General features: G+C 43.5%; 1 protein-coding gene across 1 annotated transcript; it reads right to left on the bottom strand.

Annotated features, from left to right (window-relative positions):
- Nucleotides 1-3,777: 3,777 nt before the first annotated feature.
- LOC311133300 (rap1 GTPase-GDP dissociation stimulator 1-B-like) lies at nucleotides 3,778-23,497 on the bottom strand (the record flags this gene model as incomplete). The annotated part of the gene is made up of 14 exons (XM_084166799.1): nucleotides 3,778-3,905; nucleotides 3,990-4,118; nucleotides 4,928-5,054; nucleotides 5,151-5,290; nucleotides 12,409-12,534; nucleotides 12,760-12,894; nucleotides 14,685-14,816; nucleotides 16,622-16,765; nucleotides 16,899-17,024; nucleotides 17,275-17,403; nucleotides 17,642-17,767; nucleotides 18,744-18,866; nucleotides 20,062-20,166; nucleotides 23,485-23,497. 14 exons carry the CDS (start codon nucleotides 23,495-23,497, stop codon nucleotides 3,778-3,780), a joined length of 1,683 nt encoding a protein of 560 aa, XP_084022925.1.
- Nucleotides 23,498-24,323: the final 826 nt, after the last annotated feature.

Below are 24,323 nucleotides of genomic sequence, written 5' to 3'. Positions count from 1 at the left end.
TCAGGTCTGTGGTGTTCCAGTGCTCCTCTCTGGTTTCTTTGTTCTGTTGTTGCTTTAGCTACCTCAGCGTTAGCCACAACACCCCTCTCTGGCTGTGGAGCTCACACCTGTTCCTGTGAAAACTGTGGATTTGGTGTAATGCGTATCGGCAGTTTCAAAGTGCAATATTGTTCATTCGCAGGTGCTTTTTAGAGCTCAGTTCCTTTTTTTCTGGCCCAGCAAACACACCTACTCACGCAAATCTGAGACACACCTACTCTACATATACATATTCAGTTTCACACTCAGGCTCACACCTTGACCTAGAATGCATCCCAAGCCAATTAGTTTTTCCTTTTCTGGCTTCACAGTTCACACTACCTAATAGAAAGAATCTGCATAGCAAGCATAATTATTGTCTGATGGCTTTCTATGATTCATACAAAGCACTGTTTCATTTTGAACCTAGGAGAACTTTATGAGCTGAAATAAAGGAACTCAGATCAAAAGCTGGAACAATATATTATAATGCAAGTCACAGTTTGCAGATTCTACAGAGTGTGACTCCTCATCAATCATAGATACTGGATGTGTTGTTATTGGGTTGCTTAGTTACACTTTATCCACACCCTTCACATTGACAGTAAAAGTTTTCAAAGCTTTAGGATTGTCAGCTATTAGATGCCATAGCCTGTAATCCACAGAGGTCAAAGGGCGAGGGTCAACCACCACCAATCGAAATTGAGGCTACAGTGCCTTCAGAAAGTATTCATACCCCTTGACTTATTTCACATTTTGTTGTGTTACAGCCTGAATTCAAAATTGATTAAACATGGGTTTTTTCTCACCCATCTACACACAATAGCCCATAATGACAAAGTTATGGTAGTGTTTTTGCGGACTAACGTCAATGGCAAATTTTCTATAACCTGTAGGTAGGTCAGACTGGGGTCTGAACACATAGTTCAAAGCTTCTGCTCTTTTTTTTTATAGAACCTGTAGGCAATTCAATATACTATCTATACTTGGAGTACAAAGAAGATGTAAGAGTCCGTAGATAAAAAAAGAGTCTGAGGTGCTATCTGACATCTTAATTGTCATAAAAAATGACATACGAATGACATTCAAATGTCATACGACTTGGACGCTTCCATAGATAATTTGGTATACTGTGATACACATATCTAACATGGATGACTCTTATAGACGTCTATTTCTAGTGGTATGTGGTCCTAAATGTTTAGCCCACACAGATGACTTGGTATATACTGCAATAGAAATGGAAGCCACTGACATGACGGGCACGCTCCAGGTTCTAATTCCAATGTTGTGAGATGTGCAGTGCGACTACAAAAAAGACAATCTGGTATACAATCATGTTGATTATAGAGGTGGTTATCTGATTGGCTCAGGGTGCAGAACTGGGGGCAGTGTGGCAGAAGTGTTAATGACACACTCGGGACTCAGCTGTGCTCTGCCTGGTGTGAGACACACACACGCACACACACACACACACACACACACACACACAAATACTGTCTGGGCTCCTGGCCCAGTATCCCACTCTCCTGCGGAGATCACCCATATGTTGCCCACTGTGCAATCTGTGAAAATCTGCCACTACCCAATGATGCACGTACAAGCATGTACTCATACACATAGATCACACACACACACACACACACACACACACACACACACACACACACACACACACACACACACACACACACACACACACACACACAGAGCGAGAGAGAGTACTGTAAGTGTGTACATACTGAGCCTAATGTCAATAAGGATCCCTAAAAAAGCATCTACTGTACTGTAAAACCATGTTGCCACCTAGTGGTTAAGAGTGGTTGTCTTCCTTTCTAATGTGCCACGTTGTTGTTTCCCTGTGATTCTACAGGCAGGACATATAAGGGCTTTTCACTCAGTATGTTTGGTGTAAAGCACAGTACGGGCCTTTAAAACCCAACTAAAATATTACCACTTCTGTAACCACTGAGGCTTTACCACAACGCATTCTCCTCATAGGGAAAGGGAGTCTGTGTGAAACAATGTGTTTATCAGTGTTCCGAATACACTAGCAGAATGAGAAGGGCAGCCATCATGTTTGGAAAATGACAAGTAGACGGCAGACCCAGTATTGAATTGTAGAAAAAAAAATACCAGTAGCTCTCCTCCAATTGCTTTCACCTATCCTATGCTTTCAGATCAGTGCAGATAAAGGAAAGGAGACAAGGACAGGAAGTATTTTAGAGAAATGAAACACACCCACAGTCATATACTCCAATGAACAGAAAAGAGTCACAGGCCATGGCCATTCGTTTTTTTATTTCCAGCTGTTTCTGTAAGCCACCCTTTTTAAAACACCAAAATAGTTATATTTCAAAGATCAATTCAATAACAACAACTCAGCTCCCATTGAGTAGCCTATTAGGTACTATTAAGGAAAGACAGAGGGACGAAGTGCTGTTTTCAGTTGATATTCACTATATTAATGCTTTTGAAATAGCCAGCCAGTCTCCGTTGGGCTCTATACACCTTATCAAATTGGTGTTAAAAGGAGTTGGATGTATCAGCGGGGCTTTGAGTGCAACATTAAAGCTCCATTCATCACGAGCCCTTTGCTGCCCCAGCATTCACACAACATATTGATCTATTTTAATCAGAATGTTGGAGCTGGCACCCAGTGGGAAAGCTGCCAGACACTCTCACAGCTCTGTAATGATTACCCTGCCCAGTGCCCACTCTCAGATAACTAGGACTGAGCTACATGTGTCAGTGGGGGAAAAAATGGGATTCTCTGGAATAAATGCCTGGAGATTTTCCCTCTGACAACATGGGAGAAAAACCTCTTAGGTCTACAGTTACTGTTATCTTCCTGGTACCTGGATGACAATCAAAGAATACTTTGGAATAAACTCCAAATGCCTCACACGATTGTTAATCAGCTTAGATTTCTTACTTCCTTACGCACAGTTTTAACAATTAGAATATACTTTGGTAAAAGATCATGATTGAGATATTGGCTTTGAATGCTTTTCTTGTCCTGTACACTGTAGATATTGCCAAGAGGATCTCACTATATGAGATCCACAGAGAAGAGACAGGCATGGTCATATTCTTGGAACATTTACATCCATGTACATTGGTCAATACAGAGCATATATAGAACATCACATGAATAAACAGTGACAGACGTTAGTTTTAAGTTTTCCATTGATGGTTAACAAATTAGATGCTATGAAATAGTAACCATCATTAACTCTATGGCGCATACATACGCAAACATTTCCTTTGACAATATACACTGGTCCCTACAGGAAATCTACATGGTGTACATTAAACTGATTAATGTACTGATTAGAATAGCTATTTCACACATACAGTAGACACTCTTTATACAGATGGTCATGATGAGTGAACTGGGATGTTGTGACTCGTGTGCGTTTACATGGGTTGGCTCATTCAGCTTGTGCTTAGAACATTGGCTATCACCTTGTTACGTCTCTGTCAGATTGGGTTGGTCATTCCTAGTATATCTCTGTCAAACTGTGCTCTCCATAGGCCAGGTGAATGAAAACCAAGCTTTGGAAGACTGTCAATATCTGCCTCTTTTCAAACCATCCACCCCTTCTCCTCTATCAGAGCGAGGGATGGGTTGTTCTCTGGTGAAGTGCGGTTCATGGGTAGGATGGTGTGGTCACGGTAGTAGGGGTGATTGTGGTGGCACGTGGTTCGCAGAGTCTATGGTCACATTGACCAGGGCAGTGGTCCGGTCTGGTCAGTCTAGCTGGTTTCAGAGAGCATGGCCAGCACTGTGTCGGCCTGTGTGGCTAGCTTGGTGCTGGAGTGACCAGAGAGCTTGGTGAGCGTCTCCTTCAGGTTTAGAGATTCCATTTCTTCCTTCATCATGCCTGAGAGAGAGGGGTAGAAATAAGTAGAGAGAGAACATGCAAATGTGTGTGTGTGTGTGTGTGTGGGGGGGGGGGGGTACCTACTGGAGTTGGCCAGGCTACAGATGAGGCCTAGGGCGCTGAACTTGACCTCCACTGCCCCCACTGGGTCATCCAGCATCTTCTGCAGTGTAGGCAAGAGCTCTGCCTCCTGGAATGATTCCTGCATGGAGTCTGGAGAACAGCAGGACACACACGCAAAGAGAGTGTGTTAGTTTCTCATTTACAGTAAGTACATTACGGTATATGTACATTGGTATGTGGGGGAATTAGTATAAACTAAAATAAGCTTACAGTAATTCACCATTGTAAAATATGAGCTGTTATTATTACATTAGCAGTATATTATTACATACTGATATAATATATACTGATATTATTATAAATATACACTGAGTATACCAAACTTTAGGAACACCTTCCTAATATTGCCCTGATAACACCCCCCTTTTGCGCTCAGAACAGCCTCAATTCGTTGGGGCATGGATTCTAGAAGGTTGTGTCAAGTTGGCTGAATGTCTTTTGGGTGGTGTACCATTCTTGATACACACGGGAAACTGTTGAGCGTGAAAAACCCAGCAGCGGTGCAGTTCTTGACACAAACCGGTGCGCCTGGCACTTACTACCATACCCCGTTCAAAGGCACTTAAATATTTTGTATTTCCCATTCACCCTCTGAATGGCACATATACACAATCCATGTCTCAATTGTCTCAAGGCTTAAAAGTCCTTCTTTAACCCGTCTCCTCCCCTTCATCTACACTGATTGAAGTGGATTTAACAAGTGACATCAATAAGGGATCATAGCTTACAACTAGATTCACCTGGTCAGTCTATGTCTTAATGTTTTGTATACTCAGTGTATTAGTTTTGGTTATTGTCAGTAAACCTGTATCTAGTTATATTATGCTAGTCCAAAGGGTAGCTTTAGATGTATTGATCTTTCCCTCTGACTGCTCTCAAAGGATAGTAGAATTCCTCACCAATGTCAATGGCAGATGCAATCGCCAGGGCAACCAGGGCTTCATTCTGCATGATGACGTGTTCACTGGTTGCCATGGAGATGAGGTGACGCACCCCATCTGCTTTGGTTACAGCGTTGATGACTTCCTGTCAAAGTCAGGAGGGAGAGAATCAGCCTCTAGAAGAGATGGGGATTACGTACTGTATGTATGGTGTGTGTGCGGGTCTGTGTGTTTGTCTCACCGGAGCACGACTGTGTCTAATAAGGGCGGCCAGGAGGCGGTTTGCCTCTCCCCTGACCCCTGCATGGTCCCTTGCCTCACACCATTCCATGACCCTCACCAACAGAACCTCATCTTTACCCAGCACTGTAGCTGCCTCCTCTGAGAGAGGTTGAGAGGAGGGAGTGGAGGAAGAGAGAGTCAGAGATAGAGAGTGGGAGTGAGAGATTGAGTGAAGGTAGAGAGTAGAGATGAGAGAAATATGTTGGGTAGAAAGGGATTGAAAGAGGAATATAGAGGAGAGAGACAAAAAAAAGGGAGAGAAAGAAACAACAGAAAGGATCAGATAGAGTGAGGACATTAGAAGTGTCAAAGGAAAGGGGATTGAAGAAGTTAGAAAGAGAACCACAGAGACAGGCAAAGAAACAAAGAGTCAGGATTGAGGTGGGCTAGTGAGTAAAGAGAGCAGGAGTGAGAAAGCAGAGTGGTGATTCCCTTTAGATGAGTGTATTACCTCAGTAGACTAAAGTAATTAAGGGGAGCCACAGTACCCTGCAATTTACTGTGACAGGTCATAGCAGTGCCTGTGGCGGCTTGGTATATACTCTATTGTTTTGCACTGAGAACACCCACAGACAGTGTAAATAGGCTGTGATTCCAACTGTGCCTTTGGACATTGTATAACATTACAACATCTAATGGAGCTGAACTAACCATCAATTACAGGTGGTTGGTTGTGGGAACAACAGCCCTGTTTCGTATATTTATCACAAATAAAATTACTCCCTCGCACATACAGTTCCGGCCAAGTATATTTACACGCTTGCACTTTTCTTACACAATTCCCTATTTGTTCAAAAAATACTTTGAAATAGAAATTTTTTATTGGATTCTTTTTCGGTATTCTTGTCTTTGAGCACTAATTATGCTTAATTGGTCCAAATAACATTTTCCCATGATTCAGGCTTGTTTAGGTGGATTTTTTCTAAGTTCCATTGAGCTTTCATGTGTCTCTTTCAGTAGTGGGGTCAGTCTTCCTATGTTTACCAACGACCAAATTAAGCATTCAAAGAAAATAACACCCTCCCTACAATCAAACATGGAGGAGGTTTGATAATGCTGTGTGGTTGCTTTGCTGCCTCTGGCACTAGGGGCCTTGAATGTGTGCAAGACGTCATGAAATCAGCAGATTATAAAAGGTATTTTGGAGTGCAAGGTTCAACCCAGTGTCCAAAAACTGTGTCTCTTGAAGGTTGTGGGTCTTCCAGTAGGAGAACAATCCCAAACAAATCAAATCAAATTGTATTTGCCACATGCGCCGAATACAACAGGTGTAGACCTTACAGTGAAATGCTTACTTACAAGCCCTTAACCAACAATGCAGTTTTAAGAAAAATAAGTGTTAAGTAAAAAATAGATAGGTAAAAAATTAAAATAACAAACAATTAAAGTGCAGCAGTAAAATAAACAGAGTTAATGTTTGGGGGCACAGGTTAGTCGATGTAATTGAGGTAATATGTACATGTGGGTAGAGTTAAAGTGACTATGTATAGATAATAAACAGAGTAGTAGCAGCAGCATAAAAGAGGGGATGGGGTGGGGTGGGGGGGCAATGCAAATAATCTGGGTAGCCATGATTAGCTGTTCAGGAGTCTTATGGCTTGGGGGTAGAAGCTGTTAAGAAGCCTTTTGGACCTAGACTTGGCGCTCCGGTACCACTTGCCATGCGGTAGCAGAGAGAACAGTCTATGACTAGGGTGGCTGGAGTCTTAGACAATTTTTAGGGCCTTCCTCTGACACCGCCTGGTATAGAGGTCCTGGATGGCAGGAAGCTTGTCCCCAGTGATGTACTGGGCCGTACGCATTACCCTCTGTAGTGCCTTGCGGTCGGAGGCCGAGCAGTTGCCATACCAGTCAGTGATGCAACCAGTCAGGATACTCTCGATGGTGCAGCTGTATACGTTTTTGAGGATCTGAAGACCCATGCAAAATATTTTCAGTCTCCTGAGGGGGAAAATGCTTTGTTGTGCGCTCCTCACGACTGTCTTGGTGTGTTTGGACCATGATAGTTTGTTGGTGATGTGGACACAAAATAACTTGAAGCTCTCAACCTGTTCCACTACACCCCGTCGATGAGAATGGGGGCGTGCTCAGTCCTCTTTTTTTTCCTATAGTCCACAATCACCTCCTTTGTCTTGATCGCGTTGAGGGAGAGGTTGTTATCCTGGCACCACATGGCCAGATCTCTGACCTCCTCCCTATAGGCTGTCTCATTGTTGTCGGTGATCAGGCCTACCACTGTTGTGTCGTCAGCAAACTTAATGATGGTGTTGGAGTCATGCCTGGCCATGCAGTCATGGGTGAACAGGGAGTACAGGAGGGGACTGAGCACGCACCCCTGAGGGGCCCCCGTGTTGAGGATCAGCGTGGCAGATGTGTTGTTACCTACCCTTACCACCTGGGGGTGGCCCGTCAGGAAGTCCAGGATCCAGTTGCAGAGGGAGGTGTTTAGTCCCAGGGTCCTTAGCTCAGTGATGAGCTTTGAGGGCACTATGGAGTTGAACACGGAGCTGTAGTCAATGAATAGCATTCTCACGTAGGTGTTCCTCTTGTCCAGGTGGGAAAGGGCAGTGTGGAGTGCAATAGAGATTGCATCATCTGTGGATCTGTTGGGGCGGTATGCAAATTGGAGTGGGTCTAGGGTTTCTGGGATAATGGTGTTGATGTGAGCCATGACCAGCCTTTCAAAGCACTTCATGGCTACAGACGTGAGTGCTACGGGTCGGTAGTCATTTAGGAAGGTTATCTTAGTGTTCTTGGGCACAGGGACTATGGTGGTTTGCTTGAAACATGTTGGTATTACAGACTCAGTCAGGGACATGTTGAAAATGTCAGTGAAGACACAGTTGGTCAGCGCATGTTCGGAGTACCCGTCCTGGTAATCTGTCTGGCCCTGCGGCCTTGTGAATGTTGACCTGCTTAAAGGTCTTACTCACATCGGCTAAGGAGAGCGTGATCACATAGTCATCCGGAACAGCTGATGCTCTCATGCATGCTTCAGAGTTGCTTGCCTCGAAGCGAGCATAGAAGTGATTTAGCTCGTCTGGTAGGCTCATGTCACTGGCCAGCTCGCGGCTGTGCTTCCCTTTGTAGTCTGTATTAGTTTGCAAGCCCTGCCACATCCGACGAGCTTTGGGAACGACGTCATCGATGCACTTATTGATGAAGCCAGTGACTGATGTGGTGTACTCCTCAATGCCATCGGAATAATCCCGGAACAAATTCCAGTCTGTGCTAGCAAAACAGTCCTGTAGTTTAGCAACTGCGTCATCTGACCACTTCCATATTAACCAAGTCACTGGTGCTTCCTGCTTTAGTTTTTGCTTATAAGCAGGAATCAGGAGGATAGAATTATGGTCAGATTTGCCAAATGGAGGGCGAGGGAGAGCTTTGTACGCATCTCTGTGTGTGGAGTAAAGGTGGTCTAGAGTTTTTTTTCCCTCTGGTTGCACATTTAACATGCTGGTAGAAATTAGGTAGAACGGATTGAAGTTTCCCTGCATTAAAGTCCCCGGCCACTAGAAAGAGCGCTGCCTCTGGATGAGCGTTTTCCTGTTTACTTATGGCCTTATACAGCTCATTGAGTGCAGTCTTAGTGCCAGCTTCGGTTTGTGGTGGTAAATAGACAGCTACGAAAAATATAGACGAAAACTCTCTTGGTAAATAGTGTGGTCTACAGCTTATCATGAGATACTCTACCTCAGGCGAGCAAAACCTTGAGACTTCATTAATATTAGATTTTGTGCACCAGCTGTTGTTTACAAATATACACAGACCGCCATCCCTTGTCTTACCGGAGTCAGCCATTCTATCCTGCCGATGTAGCGTATATCCCGCCAGCTGTATGTTATCCATGTCATCGTTCAGCCACGACTCGGTGAAACATAAGATATTACAGTTTTTAATGTCCCGCTGGTAGGATATCCGTGATCGTAGGTCGTCTATTTTGTTTTCCAATGATTGAACATTGGCTAATAGGACTGATGGTAGGGGCAGACTACTCGCTCGCCGTCAGATCCTTACAAGGCACCCCGACCTACGTCCACAATATCTCTGTTTCTTTCTCATGCGAATGATGGGGATTTGGGCCTTGTCGGGTGTCTGTAGAAAATCTTTGTCTACTACGAGGTGTGTAATCACTGTCCTGATATTCAGAAGCTCTTTTTGGTCATAAGAGACGTGGCAGAAACATTATGTACAGAATAAATTACAAATAACGCGAAAAAACACACATAATAGAACAATTGTTTAGGGGGCCGTAAAACGGCAGCAATCTCCTCCGGCGCCATGAATCATCCAGATATGGTTTAAGAAGAAACATTTCTGGAGTGGCCAGCGATGAGTCCAGATCTGAATCCCATCGATAACCTATGGTGAGATCTGAAAATAGTAGGTGGAAGGCACACCTCAAACTTTAAAGAATTGGAGCAGTTTGTAGTTGAAGAGTGGGCCAAATTGCCAGTAGAAAGGTGCAGCAAGCTCATTGATGGCTACAAGAAGTGTTTGTCTGCAGTTATCTTGGCCAAAGGCTGTGCAACCAAGTACTAGCTCCGGGTGCCAATAATTTTGTCAATGCCATTTGTTTTTATTTTCTAAATTAAAATTGTCAACATAAAGGTGCTACACATAGGATTACATTTTTTTTTATTTGTCCATAATATATCATTGTACCATCTAAATCGATGTGAAATATATTTTCAATAACAAAAAATAGCGTTTTTACAGCTGTTTGAAGCTGGTGGACCAAAACCTCTTTTGAAGCTGATGGACCGAAACCGGTTTTGGTCCACCAGCTTCAAACAGCTGTAAAAACTATATTTTCTGTTATTGAAAATATATATTCACAGCGATTTAGATGGTACAATGACTCCCTACACTATTGTTTTCTCACATAAACTGAAATTGAGCAAACGGTGTAGAATTTTAGCAGCCACGAAATGACAGAGCGATTTCCACTAGATAACACAGCCACAAAGTAGGAACAGCTTTCCCAGTTTGTCAACAGATGCAACTAGGGCGGGAAAAATCGATAGGCAAATATCACAGCCAATCACAACACTGGCAGGTAAATAATACTGTGAAAATGTCACGTCTCCTCCCGTTGCTCCCCTCCGGCGCTCTGATTCGCTGGTCTACTGAGCCACCGGTCTGAGCGCACCACCTCGGCAAACACAGTAATGGAAACCCAACGCACCCTAATCACCTCCAGCGCACCTGCACCTCATCATCTCATCACCACCACTATATACAGTTAGGGTCGGAAGTTTACATACACTTATGTTGGAGTCATTAAAACTCGCTTTTCAACCACTCCACAAATTTCTTGTTAACAAACTATAGTTTTGGCAAGTCGGTTAGGACATCTACTTTGTGCATGACACAAGTAATTTTTCCAACAATTGTTTACAGACAGATTATTTCACTTATAATTCACTGTATCACAATTCCAGTGGGTCAGAAGTTTACATACACTAAGTTGACTGTGCCTTTAAACAGCTTGGAAAATTCCAGAAAAGGATGTCATGGCTTTAGAAGCTTCTGATAGGCTAATTGACATCATTTGCATCAAGTGGAGGTGTACCTGTTGATGTATTTCAAGGCCTACCTTCAAACTCAGTGCCTCTTTGCTTGACATCATGGGAAAATGAAAAGAAATCAGCCAAGACCTCAGAAAAAAAATGTAGACCTCCACAAGTCTGGTTCATCCTTGGGAGCAATTTCCAAACGCCTGAAGGTACCATGTTCATCTGTAAAAACGATAGTACGCAAGTATAAACACCATGGGACCACGCAGCTGTCATACCGCTCAGGAAGGAGACGCGTTCTTTCTCCTAGAGATGAACGTACTTTGGTGCGAAAAGTGCAAATCAATCCCAGAACAACAGCAAAGGACCTTGTGAAGATGCTGGAGGAAACACGTACAAAAGTATCTATATCCACAGTAAAACGAGTCCTATATCGACATAACCTGAAAGGCCGCTCAGCAAGGAAGAAGCCACTGTTCCAAAACTGCCATAAAAAAGCCAGACTACAGTTTGCAACTGCACATGGGGACAAAGATCGTACTTTTTGGAGAAATGTCCTCTGGACTGATGATACAAAAATAGAACTGTTTGGCCAAAATGACCATCGTTATGTTTGGAGGAAAAAGGGGGATGCTTGCAATCCGAAGAACACCATCCCAACCGTGAAGCACGGGGGTGGCAGCATCATGCTGTTGGGGTGCTTTGCTACAAGCGGGACTGGTGCACTTCACAAAATAGATAGAAAATGTGTGGGCAGAACTGAAAAGGCGTGTGCGAGCAAGGAGGCCTCCAAACCTGACTCAGTTACACCAGCTCTGTCAGGAGGAATGGGCCAAAATTCAGCCAACTTATTGTGGGAAGCTTGTGGAAGGCTACCTGACACGTTTGACCCAAGTTAAACAATTTAAAGGCAATGCTACCAAATACTAATTGAGTGTATGTAAACTTCTGACCCACTGGGAATGTGATGAAATAAATAAAAGCTGAAATAAATAATTATCTCTACTATTATTCTGACATTTCACATTCTTAAAATAAAGTGGTGATCCTAACTGACCTAAGACAGGGAATTTCACTAGGATTAAATGTCAGGAATTTTGAAAAACTGAGTTTAAATGTATTTGGCTATGGTGTATGTAAACTTCCGACTTCAACTGTAGCCCTGGACTGTTAGTTCATTGTTGTGTGTAATTGTTAGCGTCATGTCGTTTACTCTCTCTTTGTTATTCTCTTTCTCATTATTAAGTAAACCTTTACCTTATTAATTCCTGCGTCTGCGTCCTGCCTTTTCGTATACTCAGTACTCGTCACAGAAACACTATCATTCCACTATTAGCGCCAGATATATTATCAACATTTTCTGAAATTACGATGCAAAAATTATTTTAAAAATCCTATGTGTAGCACCTTTAAGTTTCCCGAAAATAAATTGGTTTTGCAATGTTGAAAATATAATAAGGTGTGGAGACCAAAAGTTTTTTTTTTTCAAATTTCTCCATATTTTAAAAGAAATAGGGATTTTTTAAAGAAAGGTGCAAGGATCCCAATATATTTGGATGCTACTGTACAATTACCTCTGCACCAGCTAAATACATTTTGCCTATATGATTTTAGTTTAATCAGAAACAGTATTACCCAGAAATCTACATTGAGCACATACCCCATTCTCCTCCACCATACACCTTTCCCACTCACCTTGTCCATCCACCATCATGCGCAGGGTGCCCAGCAGTTTGAACTGCACTGGGGGCATGTCAGAGCGCAGCAAGGTCCTGATTCTCTCTGTCACCCCGTCCTCCAGCATCCTCACCTTATTTGTGGCTGAAACACCAGGGAGAAGAGGGGTCAGAGAGGTCAGAGCTGAGAGTCCTGAGAACAGCTTATAAGAGAATCCCATTAGTGATTCATTTCACAGTGTCAGTTTGTAATTCAGTGGTGGGGTCAGTGGGGTCGGTGGGGTTAGTGTGTGTGTGTGTGTGTGTGTGTGTGTGTGTGTGTGTGTGTGTGTGTGTGTGTGTGTGTGTGGTTATCCATTCTACTATGTACCAGGGATGGCCAGGTTTCTGAGAGCGCTCAGTCCGGCATGCTGGACGGACACGTCGCCTTCGTCCACATGCTGCTCCAGCAGGGTCAGGATATGAGGAACCACCCCCAGCTCCAACATCTTCACACAGTTACTGTCTGAGAAGGTTGAGAGAGAGAGAGGGTAGAGAGGAGACAGTAATTGATGAGAAGAGACAGAGAAAAGATACAGAGAGAGAAAGAGGTGATAAGGTAATCAAATATGAAGATAGACAGGGGCTTAGAACATCAGAGACTTGGGAGAATTCTCATGTCAAAATCAAAGCAGGCAATGCAGATACAGTGGGGAAAAAAAGTATTTAGTCAGCCACCAATTGTGCATGTTCTCCCACTTAAAAAGATGAGAGAGGCCTGTAATTTTCATCATAGGTACACGTCAACTATGACAGACAAATTGAGAAAAAAAATCCAGAAAATCACATTGTAGGATTTTTAATGAATTTATTTGCAAATTATGGTGGAAAATAAGTATTTGGTCACCTACAAACAAGCAAGATTTCTGGCTCTCACAGACCTGTAACTTCTTCTTTAAGAGGCTCCTCTGTCCTCCACTCGTTACCTGTATTAATGGCACCTGTTTGAACTTGTTATCAGTACAAAAGACACCTGTCCACAACCTCAAACAGTCACACTCCAAACTCCACTATGGCCAAGACCAAACAGCTGTCAAAGGACACCAGAAACAAAATTGTAGACCTGCACCAGGCTGGGAAGACTGAATCTGCAATAGGTAAGCAGCTTGGTTTGAAGAAATCAACTGTGGGAGCAATTATTAGGAAATGGAAGACATACAAGACCACTGATAATCTCCCTCGATCTGGGGCTCCCACAGTTCACAAGAACGGTGAGTAAAAATCCCAGAACCACACGGGGGGACCTAATGAATGACCTGCAGAGAGCTGGGACCAAAGTAACAAAGCCTACCATCAGTAACACACTACGCCGCCAGGGACTCAAATCCTGCAGTGCAAGACGTGTCCCCCTGCTTAAGCCAGTACATGTCCAGGCCCGTCTGAAGTTTGCTAGAGTGCATTTGGATGATCCAGAAGAGGATTGGGAGAATGTCATATGGTCAGATGAAACCAAAATAGAACGTTTTGGTAAAAACTCAACTCGTCGTGTTTGGAGGACAAAGAATGCTGAGTTGCATCCAAAGAACACCATACCTACTGTGAAGCATGGGGGTGGAAACATCATGCTTTGGGGCTGCTTTTCTGCAAAGGGACGAGGACGACTGATCCGTGTAAAGGAAAGAATGAATGGGGCCATGTATCGTGAGATTTTGAGTGAAAACCTCCTTCCATCAGCAAGGGCATTGAAGATGAAACGTGGCTGGGTCTTTCAGCATGACAATGATCCCAAACACACCGCCCGGGCAACGAAGGAGTGGCTTCGTAAGAAGCATTTCAAGGTCCTGGAGTGGCCTAGCCAGTCTCCAGATCTCAACCCCATAGAATATCTTTAGAGGGAGTTGAAAGTCCGTGTTGCCCAGTGACAGCCCCAAAACATCACTGCTCTAGAGGAGATCTGCATGGAGGAATGGGCCAAAATACCAGCAACAGTGTGTGAAAACCTTGTGAAGACTTACAGAAAACGTTTGACCTGTGTCATTGCCAACAAAGGGTATATAACAAAGTATTGAGAATCTTTTGTTATTGACCAAATACTTATTTTCCACCATAATTTGCAAATAAATTCATTAAAAATCCTACAATGTGATTTTCTGGAGAATGTTTTTTTCATTTTGTCTGTCATAGTTGACGTGTACCTATGATGAAAATTACAGCCCTCTCTCATCTTTTAAAGTGGGAGAACCTGCACAATTGGTGGCTGACTAAATACTTTTTTTCCCCACTGTAAGTCAACCTGAAGGCATTTTGCCATCTTACCGTTCCTGGCAAAATTGGCGATGGCCAGGGCTCCAGACAGCTGCAGCTGAGTGTTAGAGGACTGCAGCCAGGAGAGCACGTCCTGGTACACCACCCCCGTGCCCTCGCCGAAACACTTCTGCATGGACTCATCTAATGCACCAAAACACAGCACACAGGGACAGGCAGCACATCTGACTAGTCAACAACCAATCATAATGTTTTTGTGATCAATATTTCATTTATCAAAGAAATAGAAACAGAGAGGACATACACTACCAGTCAAAAGTTTGGACACACCTACTCATTCAAGGGTTTTTCTTTATTTTTGCTATTTTTTACATTGTAGAATAATAGTGAAGACATCAAAACAATACATATGGAATCATGTAGTAAACCATAAAGTGTTGGGTCATTGTCCTGTTGAAAAACAAATGACAGTCCCACTAAGCCCAAACCAGATGGGATGGCGTATCGCTGTAGAATGCTGTGGTGGCCATCCTGGTTAAGTGTGCCTTGAATTCTAAATAAATCACAGACAGTGTCACCAGCAAAGCACCCCCACACCATAACACCTCCTCCTCCATGCTTTAAGGTGGGAAATACACATGCAGAGATCATCCGTTCACCCACACTGCGTCTCACAAAGACAGTGGTTGGAATCAAAAATCTCAAATTTGGACTCCAGACCAAAGGACGAATTTCCAGCGGTCTAATGTCCATTGCTCGTGTTTCTTGACCCAAGCAGGTCACTTCTTCTTCTTGGTGTCCTTTAGTATTGGTTTCTTTGCAGCAATTCGACCATGAAGGCCTGATTCACACAGTCCTCTATGAACAGTTGATGTTGAGATGTGTCTGTTACTTGAACTCTGTGAAGCATTTATTTGGGCTGCAATTTCTGAGGCTGGTAACTCTAATGAATTTATCCTCTGCAGCAGAGGTAACTTTGGGTCTTCCATTCCTGTGGTGGTCCTCATGAGAGCCAGTTTCATCATAGCGCTTGATGGTTTTTGCAACTGCACTTGAAGAAACTTTCAAAGTTCTTAAAATGTTCCATATTGACTGACCTTCATGTCTTAAAGTAATGATGGACTGTCGTTTCTCTTTGCTTATTTGAGCTGTTCTTGCCATAATATGGACTTGGTCTTTTACCAAATAGGGCTATATTCTGTATACCCCTCCTACCTTGTCACAACACAACTGATTGGCTCAAACGCATTAAGAAGGAAAGAAATTCCACAAATTAACTTTTAAGTAGGCACACCTGTAAATTGAAATGCATTCCAGGTGACTACCTCATGAAGCTGGTTGAGAGAATGCCAAGAGCGTGCAAAGCTGTAATCAAGGCAAGGGGTGGCTATTTGAAGAATCTCAAATATAAAATATATTTTGATTTGTTGAACACTTTTTTCGTAACTACATTATTCCATATGTGTTGTTTCGTAGTTTTGATGTCTTCACTATTATCCTACAATGTAAAAAACATTTAAAATAAAGAAAAACCCTTGAATGAGTAGGTGTGTCCAAACTTTTGACTGGTAGTGTATATATAATGTGATTCACAGTCAGAGTATCTTTGCTCGATTACATTCGGAATCAAACATCAATCAAATTGAGTGATGTGACCTGATGGGCTCCCGAGTCGCGCAGCGGTCTAAGGCACTGCATCTCAGTGCTTGAGGCGTCACTACAGACCCCCTGGTTCGATTCCAGGCTGTGTCACAACCGGCTGTGATTGGGAGTCTCATAGGGTGGCGCACAATTGGCCCAGCGTCGTTTGGACGGTGTAGGCCGTCATTGTAAATAAGAATTTGTTCTTAACTGACTTGCCTAGTTAAATAAAGGTTTTTAAAAAAATAGACAGTGAAATGGTGTGTGAGTGAGGCATGGACGCAGGGGGTTTAAGGGGAGGACAGTAAAGGGATTATGGTGCCTCCAGGTCAGGTTGAGTTCCTTACCTCCCAGCAGGAGAGACACGATGAGGTTGGAGGCAATCTTGATGCTGCAGAGATCATGGGGGTCAGAGCCACCTTGTAGCCCTCGAATCATCTCAGACAGAGCCTCAGGCACCCCCGACTCCACAAACTGCAGCTTTAGCACATCTGACAACAGCAGGAGGGGTGTGTTAGTCTGAGCACACATTCATTCAACCCTTCATGTGAAAAGCATAAACCCCATTCAGTTTATTTCATCTCACCTGTCTCAGTATAAATTATCATCATTGCCCAGACTCACCACTCTCTCCCAGTGATCCCAGCACCTCCAGTATGATGTGTCTTCTCTCGGCGTCAGGAGCCCGTTTCAGCTGGGCCGTCAGCACCTCCGCCACACCCACCTCTATCAGCGCCTCTCGCGCCGTGTCTGCATGGGTCAAAGGCCAAACATTTTTATCTACACCTTTATCTAACCAGGTCTTTCAGTTAGGAAACAATTATCATTCACAAATAAGATGTGAGAAACACAATAACAACTGGTTCAAGTCAGTATACAGTGTGCAGTCTCCAAGTAAACAAATGAGACAAGCACGCCATTTTGGTTCAGAAATGTAACTGAAAACAAACAGGCTTTCCTCGTCTCTGTGACCCTCTAAAGTTCCTCTGGTGTTCCTCACCCATGTCGGCCAGATTACAGAGAGCCAGCAGACACACGTTGACCAGTGGGTCGTTCTCTGGGTACTCCCTCATGATGGCCACCAGCCTGGGGATCACCCCACTCTGCACCAGCTGATCCTGCTGGGCCGCTGAGAGAGGGAAGAGGAGAGAGAATAGAGGAAGGGAAAGAAGGAGGGAAAGTGTAATGGATTGAGACTGAGATAAATAGACGGAGGTGGAGGCACACACACCCACGAAATCCACCAGGACAAGCATTGCGTTACAGATTACAGATTAATTTAATAGGGTAAGATTCATCCTGTCACTGCAGGTAAAGCCTGATTCCCCCTGGGAAGGCCCCGGCCTGCTGGAGTCAGTCTCACTCACTGTTGTCGAAGCAGATGCGTCCGATGGCTCTTCCAGTGTGGAGCAAAAGCTCCTCATCTGCACTATTCAGCAGGGGCACCAGAACCGTCACCAGCCCCGCCTCAATGCACGTGTTCCTCACCGCCGCTTAAACACAGGGACAGAATTTCATAAATCTCTGATTCTACTCACAGTGAGCCTATGTCATTGTTGTGTTTGTAAATGGAGGACTGGATCTTGACAGATGTAAATGAAAAGCACTCTAGCCGCTGTCAATGAGGCTGGTCTCAGACTAGACGTAACGTAAATCAAAATCCGTGACACTCAGATGAGTCTGAAATGTTACGTTTGGTATGGTTACATAAAACAGAAGGTTACTTAAGGCAAAAACTAAAGTAGGGTTGGGTGTATAACACAAACATCTAGCAACCCAAAGGTTGGTAGTCCCGTGTAGCTCAGTTGGTAGAGCATGGCGTTTGCAACGCCAGGGTTGTGGGTTCGATTCCCACGGGGGGCCAGTATGAAAATGTATGCACTCTAACTGTAAGTCGCTCTGGATAAGAGTGTCTGCTAAATGACTAAAATGTAAATGTAAAATGTTGCGTGTTCTAATCTCATCACGGACAACTTTAGCATTTTAGCTAATTAGCAAGTTTGCAACTACTTAATACTTTTTAGCTACTTAGCATGTTAGCTAAGCCTAACCTTAACCAGTTGACCTAACTCCTAATCCTAACCTTAACCCCTAACCCTAATCCCTAGTCTAGCTAACATTAGCAACCTAGCTAACGTTAGTGTTAGCCACCTAGCTAATGTTAGCCACAACAAATTGGAATTTGTAACATATCATACGTATTTCAAATTAGTAACATATTGTACGAATTGCAATTCTTATCATGTCATACGAATTGTAATTCGTAACATATCATACAAAATGGATGATAGACATCCACAAATTAATGCATGCCATACCAAACGTAACATACAGTATCATACTAATTCGTTTTTCTGGATTTCCGTTTACTATGTTACGTCTACCCTTGAGTCCAGGTTGCAGATTGGTATTCATGCCCCATACCCCCTGTCGCTTTGTCTACAGTAGTAGGCTGGCATCTAATCTCACCTTCCCTGGCCATCTCTGCCACCACCAGTGCCACCTGGTTGGTGAGGAGACTCTTCTTCTTGAGGGACTGGGCCAGGATGGGAACGATACCACTGGAGGCAATCTCCACTGCGGCACCCTTCTCTGAGGACATATAATACACACACTTATATGGTAACTACCCCTGGGCATGGATATAGAATAGAATGGAAAATAACTGAGGACGGAAAATGACCATTGGCTTCATAGTAACATAAATATCTTTATTGACCTATAGACAAAACCTGCTAATTGTTAACCAGAAATGTGTCCCAGCAGTAGATGTAATTCCATTTCCTGTCAATCTTCTCTGTGATGAGATTGATCAGGATCACTAGGTGCAGAGGTTGTCTTTGGCCTTCCTCTCTCTACTCCTGTCTCCGATTAACAGTGACTCTAACCCCTCTGTAATGTCAGGAGGAGACCAGAGAGAGAAACTAAAATAGAATCCTCCTCTGTGTTGAACTTGGGAGGCAGATTCATTGTCATTAAAGCAGCAATGTGCAATAGACACAGAGGAAGACCTGATATTAGCATTTCCCCTTTCAAAGAATGTCACAACAGCCAAGGAGGCAGGTCAGGTTGTCAGGTTACACTGCGCTGCTATGGTAACGTCCCCTTGCCTGTTTTTGAGGGGAACCAAATTTAGCTGTCCGTGCACAGTGCAACCCCAGATAAACTGGATATTTGCCAGAGCAGAGCGAGGGAGAGCTGGAGAATAACTTGAATTTGTAACATTTCATACATTTAGCAAATTCTTAACATAGTGTACAAATTTCAATTTGTAACATATTGTACGAATTGAAATTCGTAACATATCATACGAATTGTAATTTGTAACATATCATATGAAATGGATGATGGACATCCACAAATTAATACATACCATACGAAACGTAACATACGAAACGTAACATATCATACTAAATGGAGTGTCCTGGATTTATGTTTACTATGTTAAGTCTACCCCTGAGTCCAGGTTGGATACAGAGGAGAAACAGCAGAGGTGTTCTGAACAATCCTGCAACACTCTCACATTGAAGCAGTCTTTTTATAGCTGAAGATTTGGGCCAAGACTACGCCAGGCATCCAAAATCAAAAAAGGGGGGAAGGATAGATTCCTAAACAACCTGATAAATATGTTGAGAGAATTTAAGCTTTGCCACTATAGTTTCTAAAAGCTCTGGCCTTGCTTGCCATGGCCAAAGCAATGCCATAAAAGCTGACTGATGGGAACAGGCAGGAGTGAGATTGATGAATCAGAGGTCAGTGTCTACTGGAGATATGTGTGTAGACTCACTCTTCTCCAGTAGCACAGCCAGCACGGTGTCCAGATGAGGCTTCAGCTCCTGTTCTACCAACTCGGTGCTCACACTGATGGCATTCAGCGCCTCAGTCAGAGAGTCTGCAACACACACACACATAAATGTATATACACGCACGCACACACACTCACACACACACACACACACATAAATGTATACGCACACACACACACACACACACACACACACACACACACACACACACACACACACACACAGGAAGGGAGACACATCATATATTAGTCATATCTTCCTGCAGAACAACTACATTGCTCTCATATCATATACAACAAAATATTCCTGTAGAAATAATACATGCTGGTACAGTACATCCTAATGCTGTATACACACCCCGACACAAACATCCACACTGCAACCCCTCATGAACCTTCAGGATATGCCAATCTCATAGTGCCTTGCCAATGCACATACAGTGGGGGAAAAAAGTATTTAGTCAGCCACCAATTGTGCAAGTTCTCCCACTTAAAAAGATGAGAGAGGCCTGTAATTTTCATCATAGGTACACGTCAACTATGACAGACAAAATGAGAAAAAAAATCCAGAAAATCACATTGTAGGATTTTTAATGAATTTATTTGCAAATTATGGTGGAAAATAAGTATTTGGTCAATAACAAAAGTTTCTCAATACTTTGTTATATACCCTTTGTTGGCAATGACACAGGTCAAACGTTTTCTGTAAGTCTTCACAAGGTTTTCACACACTGTTGCTGGTATTTTGGCCCATTCCTCCATGCAGATCTCCTCTAGAGCAGTGATGTTTTGGGGCTGTCACTGGGCAACACAGACTTTCAACTCCCTCCAAAGATTTTCTATGGGGTTGAGATCTGGAGACTGGCTAGGCCACTCCAGGACCTTCAAATGCTTCTTACGAAGCCACTCCTTCGTTGCCCGGGCGGTGTGTTTGGGATCATTGTCATGCTGAAAGACCCAGCCACGTTTCATCTTCAATGCCCTTGCTGATGGAATGAGGTTTTCACTCAAAATCTCACGATACATGGCCCCATTCATTCTTTCCTTTACACGGATCAGTCGTCCTGGTCCCTTTGCAGAAAAACAGCCCCAAAGCATGATGTTTCCACCCCCATGCTTCACAGTAGGTATGGTGTTCTTTGGATGCAACTCAGCATTCTTTGTCCTCCAAACACGACGAGTTGAGTTTTTACCAAAAAGTTCTATTTTGCTTTCATCTGACCATATGACATTCTCCCAATCCTCTTCTGGATCATCCAAATGCACTCTAGCAAACTTCAGACGGGCCTGGACATGTACTGGCTTAAGCAAGGGGACACGTCTGGCACTGCAGGATTTGAGTCCCTGGCGGCGTAGTGTGTTACTGATGGTAGGCTTTGTTACTTTGGTCCCAGCTCTCTGCAGGTCATTCACTAGGTCCCCCCGTGTGGTTCTGGGATTTTTGCTCACCGTTCTTGTGATCATTTTGACCCCACAGGGTGAGATCTTGCGTGGAGCCCCAGATCGAGGGAGATTATCAGTGGTCTTGTATGTCTTCCATTTCCTAATAATTGCTCCCACAGTTGATTTCTTCAAACCAAGCTGCTTACCTATTGCAGATTCAGTCTTCCCAGCCTGGTGCAGGTCTACAATTTTGTTTCTGGTGTCCTTTGACAGCTCTTTGGTCTTGGCCATAGTGGAGTTTGGAGTGTGACTGTTTGAGGTTGTGGACAGGTGTCTTTTATACTGATAACAAGTTCAAACAGGTGCCATTAATACAGGTAACGAGTGGAGGACAGAGGAGCCTCTTAAAGAAGAAGTTACAGGTCTGTGAGAGCCAGAAATCTTGCTTGTTTGTAGGTGACCAAATACTTATTTTCCACCATAATTTGCAAATAAATTCATAAAAAATCCTACAATGTGATTTTCCAGAATTTCTTTTCTCAATTTGTCTGTCATAGTTGACGTGTACCTATGATGAAAATTACAGGCCTCTCTCATCTTTTTAAGTGGGAGAACTTGCACAATTGGTGGCTGACTAAATACTTTTTTCCCCCACTGTACATGTCAAATGTATAGCACTTGTTAATGTTGGTGCAATGCATCTCAGCCAAACACATTTGCACATACTGTATAGGACCAGAGTGATATGAATATATGAATACACAGGCGAAGAGGTCAAGTTGCATTATGGATTATACATCAAAGACAGTGAGGGGTGGCTGGCAATGGTATCCCCCATGCCAGAGGCTAGGAGTAGAAGGGAGAGAAGGGGGGAAGGTGTGTGTGTACATCATTTCTGTAACATGCCTCTGTCCCCTCCAGCTAGCAAATATCTGACTGATTGGTGCCTTCCAATTTCATTGAACATATCTGAAAATAAAGCCAAATGAACAAAAAAGAGCCCAGAACCCTTGACTTGAGAGCAGAGAGAAAGAGAGAGTAAAGCAGAGCTTAGTCAATGTGTGGGTGTGACAGTTAGCTGTCCTCTGTGCTGTGTCGTCAACACATACTTTCTAAGCAGAGCCACAGACAGAGAGTAATCACTTTGGCTAATCCCTGGTAAGCAGTGTGAAAATAGATCCTACAGTGAGAGGCTATCAGGGTTATATATAGGCCCAGGACGATACCAGAATCGCGATACTCGTTATTATCGTGGCAAGGAAACAAAACAGCCCTAATGTTGGAAACAATCATCCAGAGTCACATTGATTTAATTTCCAAGCTAGAGCACACAATATTTTACATACAGCAGGTTTTTAAAACACCAAAGACTTTATTTTTGCCATGGAAAAAATATGACGATACTGGTATCGTTACAGCTGCAGTAAATACACAGAGTCAAGTACCATACAGATCCCCATTTCACAGTTCCCGTTTGCCATTCCGTGTGTGTGTGTGCATGTGTGCATGAGTGCATGTGTGTGTGTGTGAGAGAGAGTCTAGGGAAATGATGCGTACAGCAGAGTGTTAATCTGTCCCATGAGAGAGATATAAGGACCCCCCCCATGGTCCTTATTATCACTAACATCCCACAAACGAGGTGCTTCCTTTAGACATCTCCAGCCCTCCCGTCTATCTCTCTGTCTGTCTGTCTGTCTGTCTGTCTGTCTGTCTGTCTGTCTGTCTGTCTGTCTGTCTGTCTTCCAGGGTTGCTTCAGAGACAGCCACCTGTGCCCTGTCTCTGTCCCACAATGTTTACCTGGGCGGGTAATGTCAGCCCATATTACTGTGACCTTTAAACACAAGACCGGAAACTAAAACAGACAGGCTGATTGTCTCCTGGAATCTAGCCTGAGCTACATCCTTGTCGATTCCTACTGTACATCCCCTGGTCCAAATATTGGCAATGCCTCCACTGCTATACACACTCATTGGCATGCACATGCTGTAACAGAGGTTTTCAAAAAGGGTTTTTCTACTCACCCACGTCGGCCATGGCTGCAAGTCGGCAGGCGCTCACTACTGTCTCCCTGGGATTTTATCCCGGCTCTCTGGCTTCCTTCCTCTGCCGATTCTGTATGTGTGTGTATGTGTGTGTTTGACTAAGTAATGAGAGAGGAGCAGCCCTGCTTCAGGCCACGCGTGCCCTGTCTTCAGTCACTGCGCTTGCGTTCGCTCTCCCTCTCCTTCTCTTTCTCTCCGTCTTTATTTCCCTCTGTCTCACACAGTAGACACTGTCTCTCTTCTCTGTACCGCTCACTCCCTGCCTCCTTTTTTAAATTCTCTCTCGTCTTTCTCCTTCTCATTCTCTCTCACACAATCTCTCCCCCACCCCACCCTCTGCCTCTCTTTCTCTCTCTCTTTCTCGCTCTCAGTCCTTTCCATGCTCTCTCTATCCCCCTCTGGCCCTCCTTCTCGCTACCTTTCTAATACGCTCTAAATCCTAAATCTCTCCAAAGCTCATCAGTCGACTATGAGCTCCTAGGAGACACTGAGACTGAAATACAAGAAGCCCTAACAATGACGCTTTACTGGTTCAGCCTCCCTGTAAACCTTTAAAGATTACTTTAAAAAGGAACATTAACAACAAATAAAAAAGAATGGTTTAATTGCTAAATAAAGGTCATAATGCAGTATAAACTACAATGGGGAGGCTACCGTGATAGGACTATCACTAGTATATGACATAATATTATTACCTCTTATTACATCATATTTCCTTCCTATCAACAAGACTTACTGGGCCAACAGAGCATGAGACATTAATTTCATAACAAGTAGCTAAATGAAGCCACACCGTCGACACATAATGTAAAGTAATA

The sequence above is a fragment of the Coregonus lavaretus genome (genome assembly GCF_964263955.1).
Source record: "Coregonus lavaretus genome assembly, chromosome: 1".
NCBI lineage: Eukaryota > Metazoa > Chordata > Actinopteri > Salmoniformes > Salmonidae > Coregonus > Coregonus lavaretus.
This window is presented reverse-complemented; position numbering and strand designations above follow the sequence as displayed.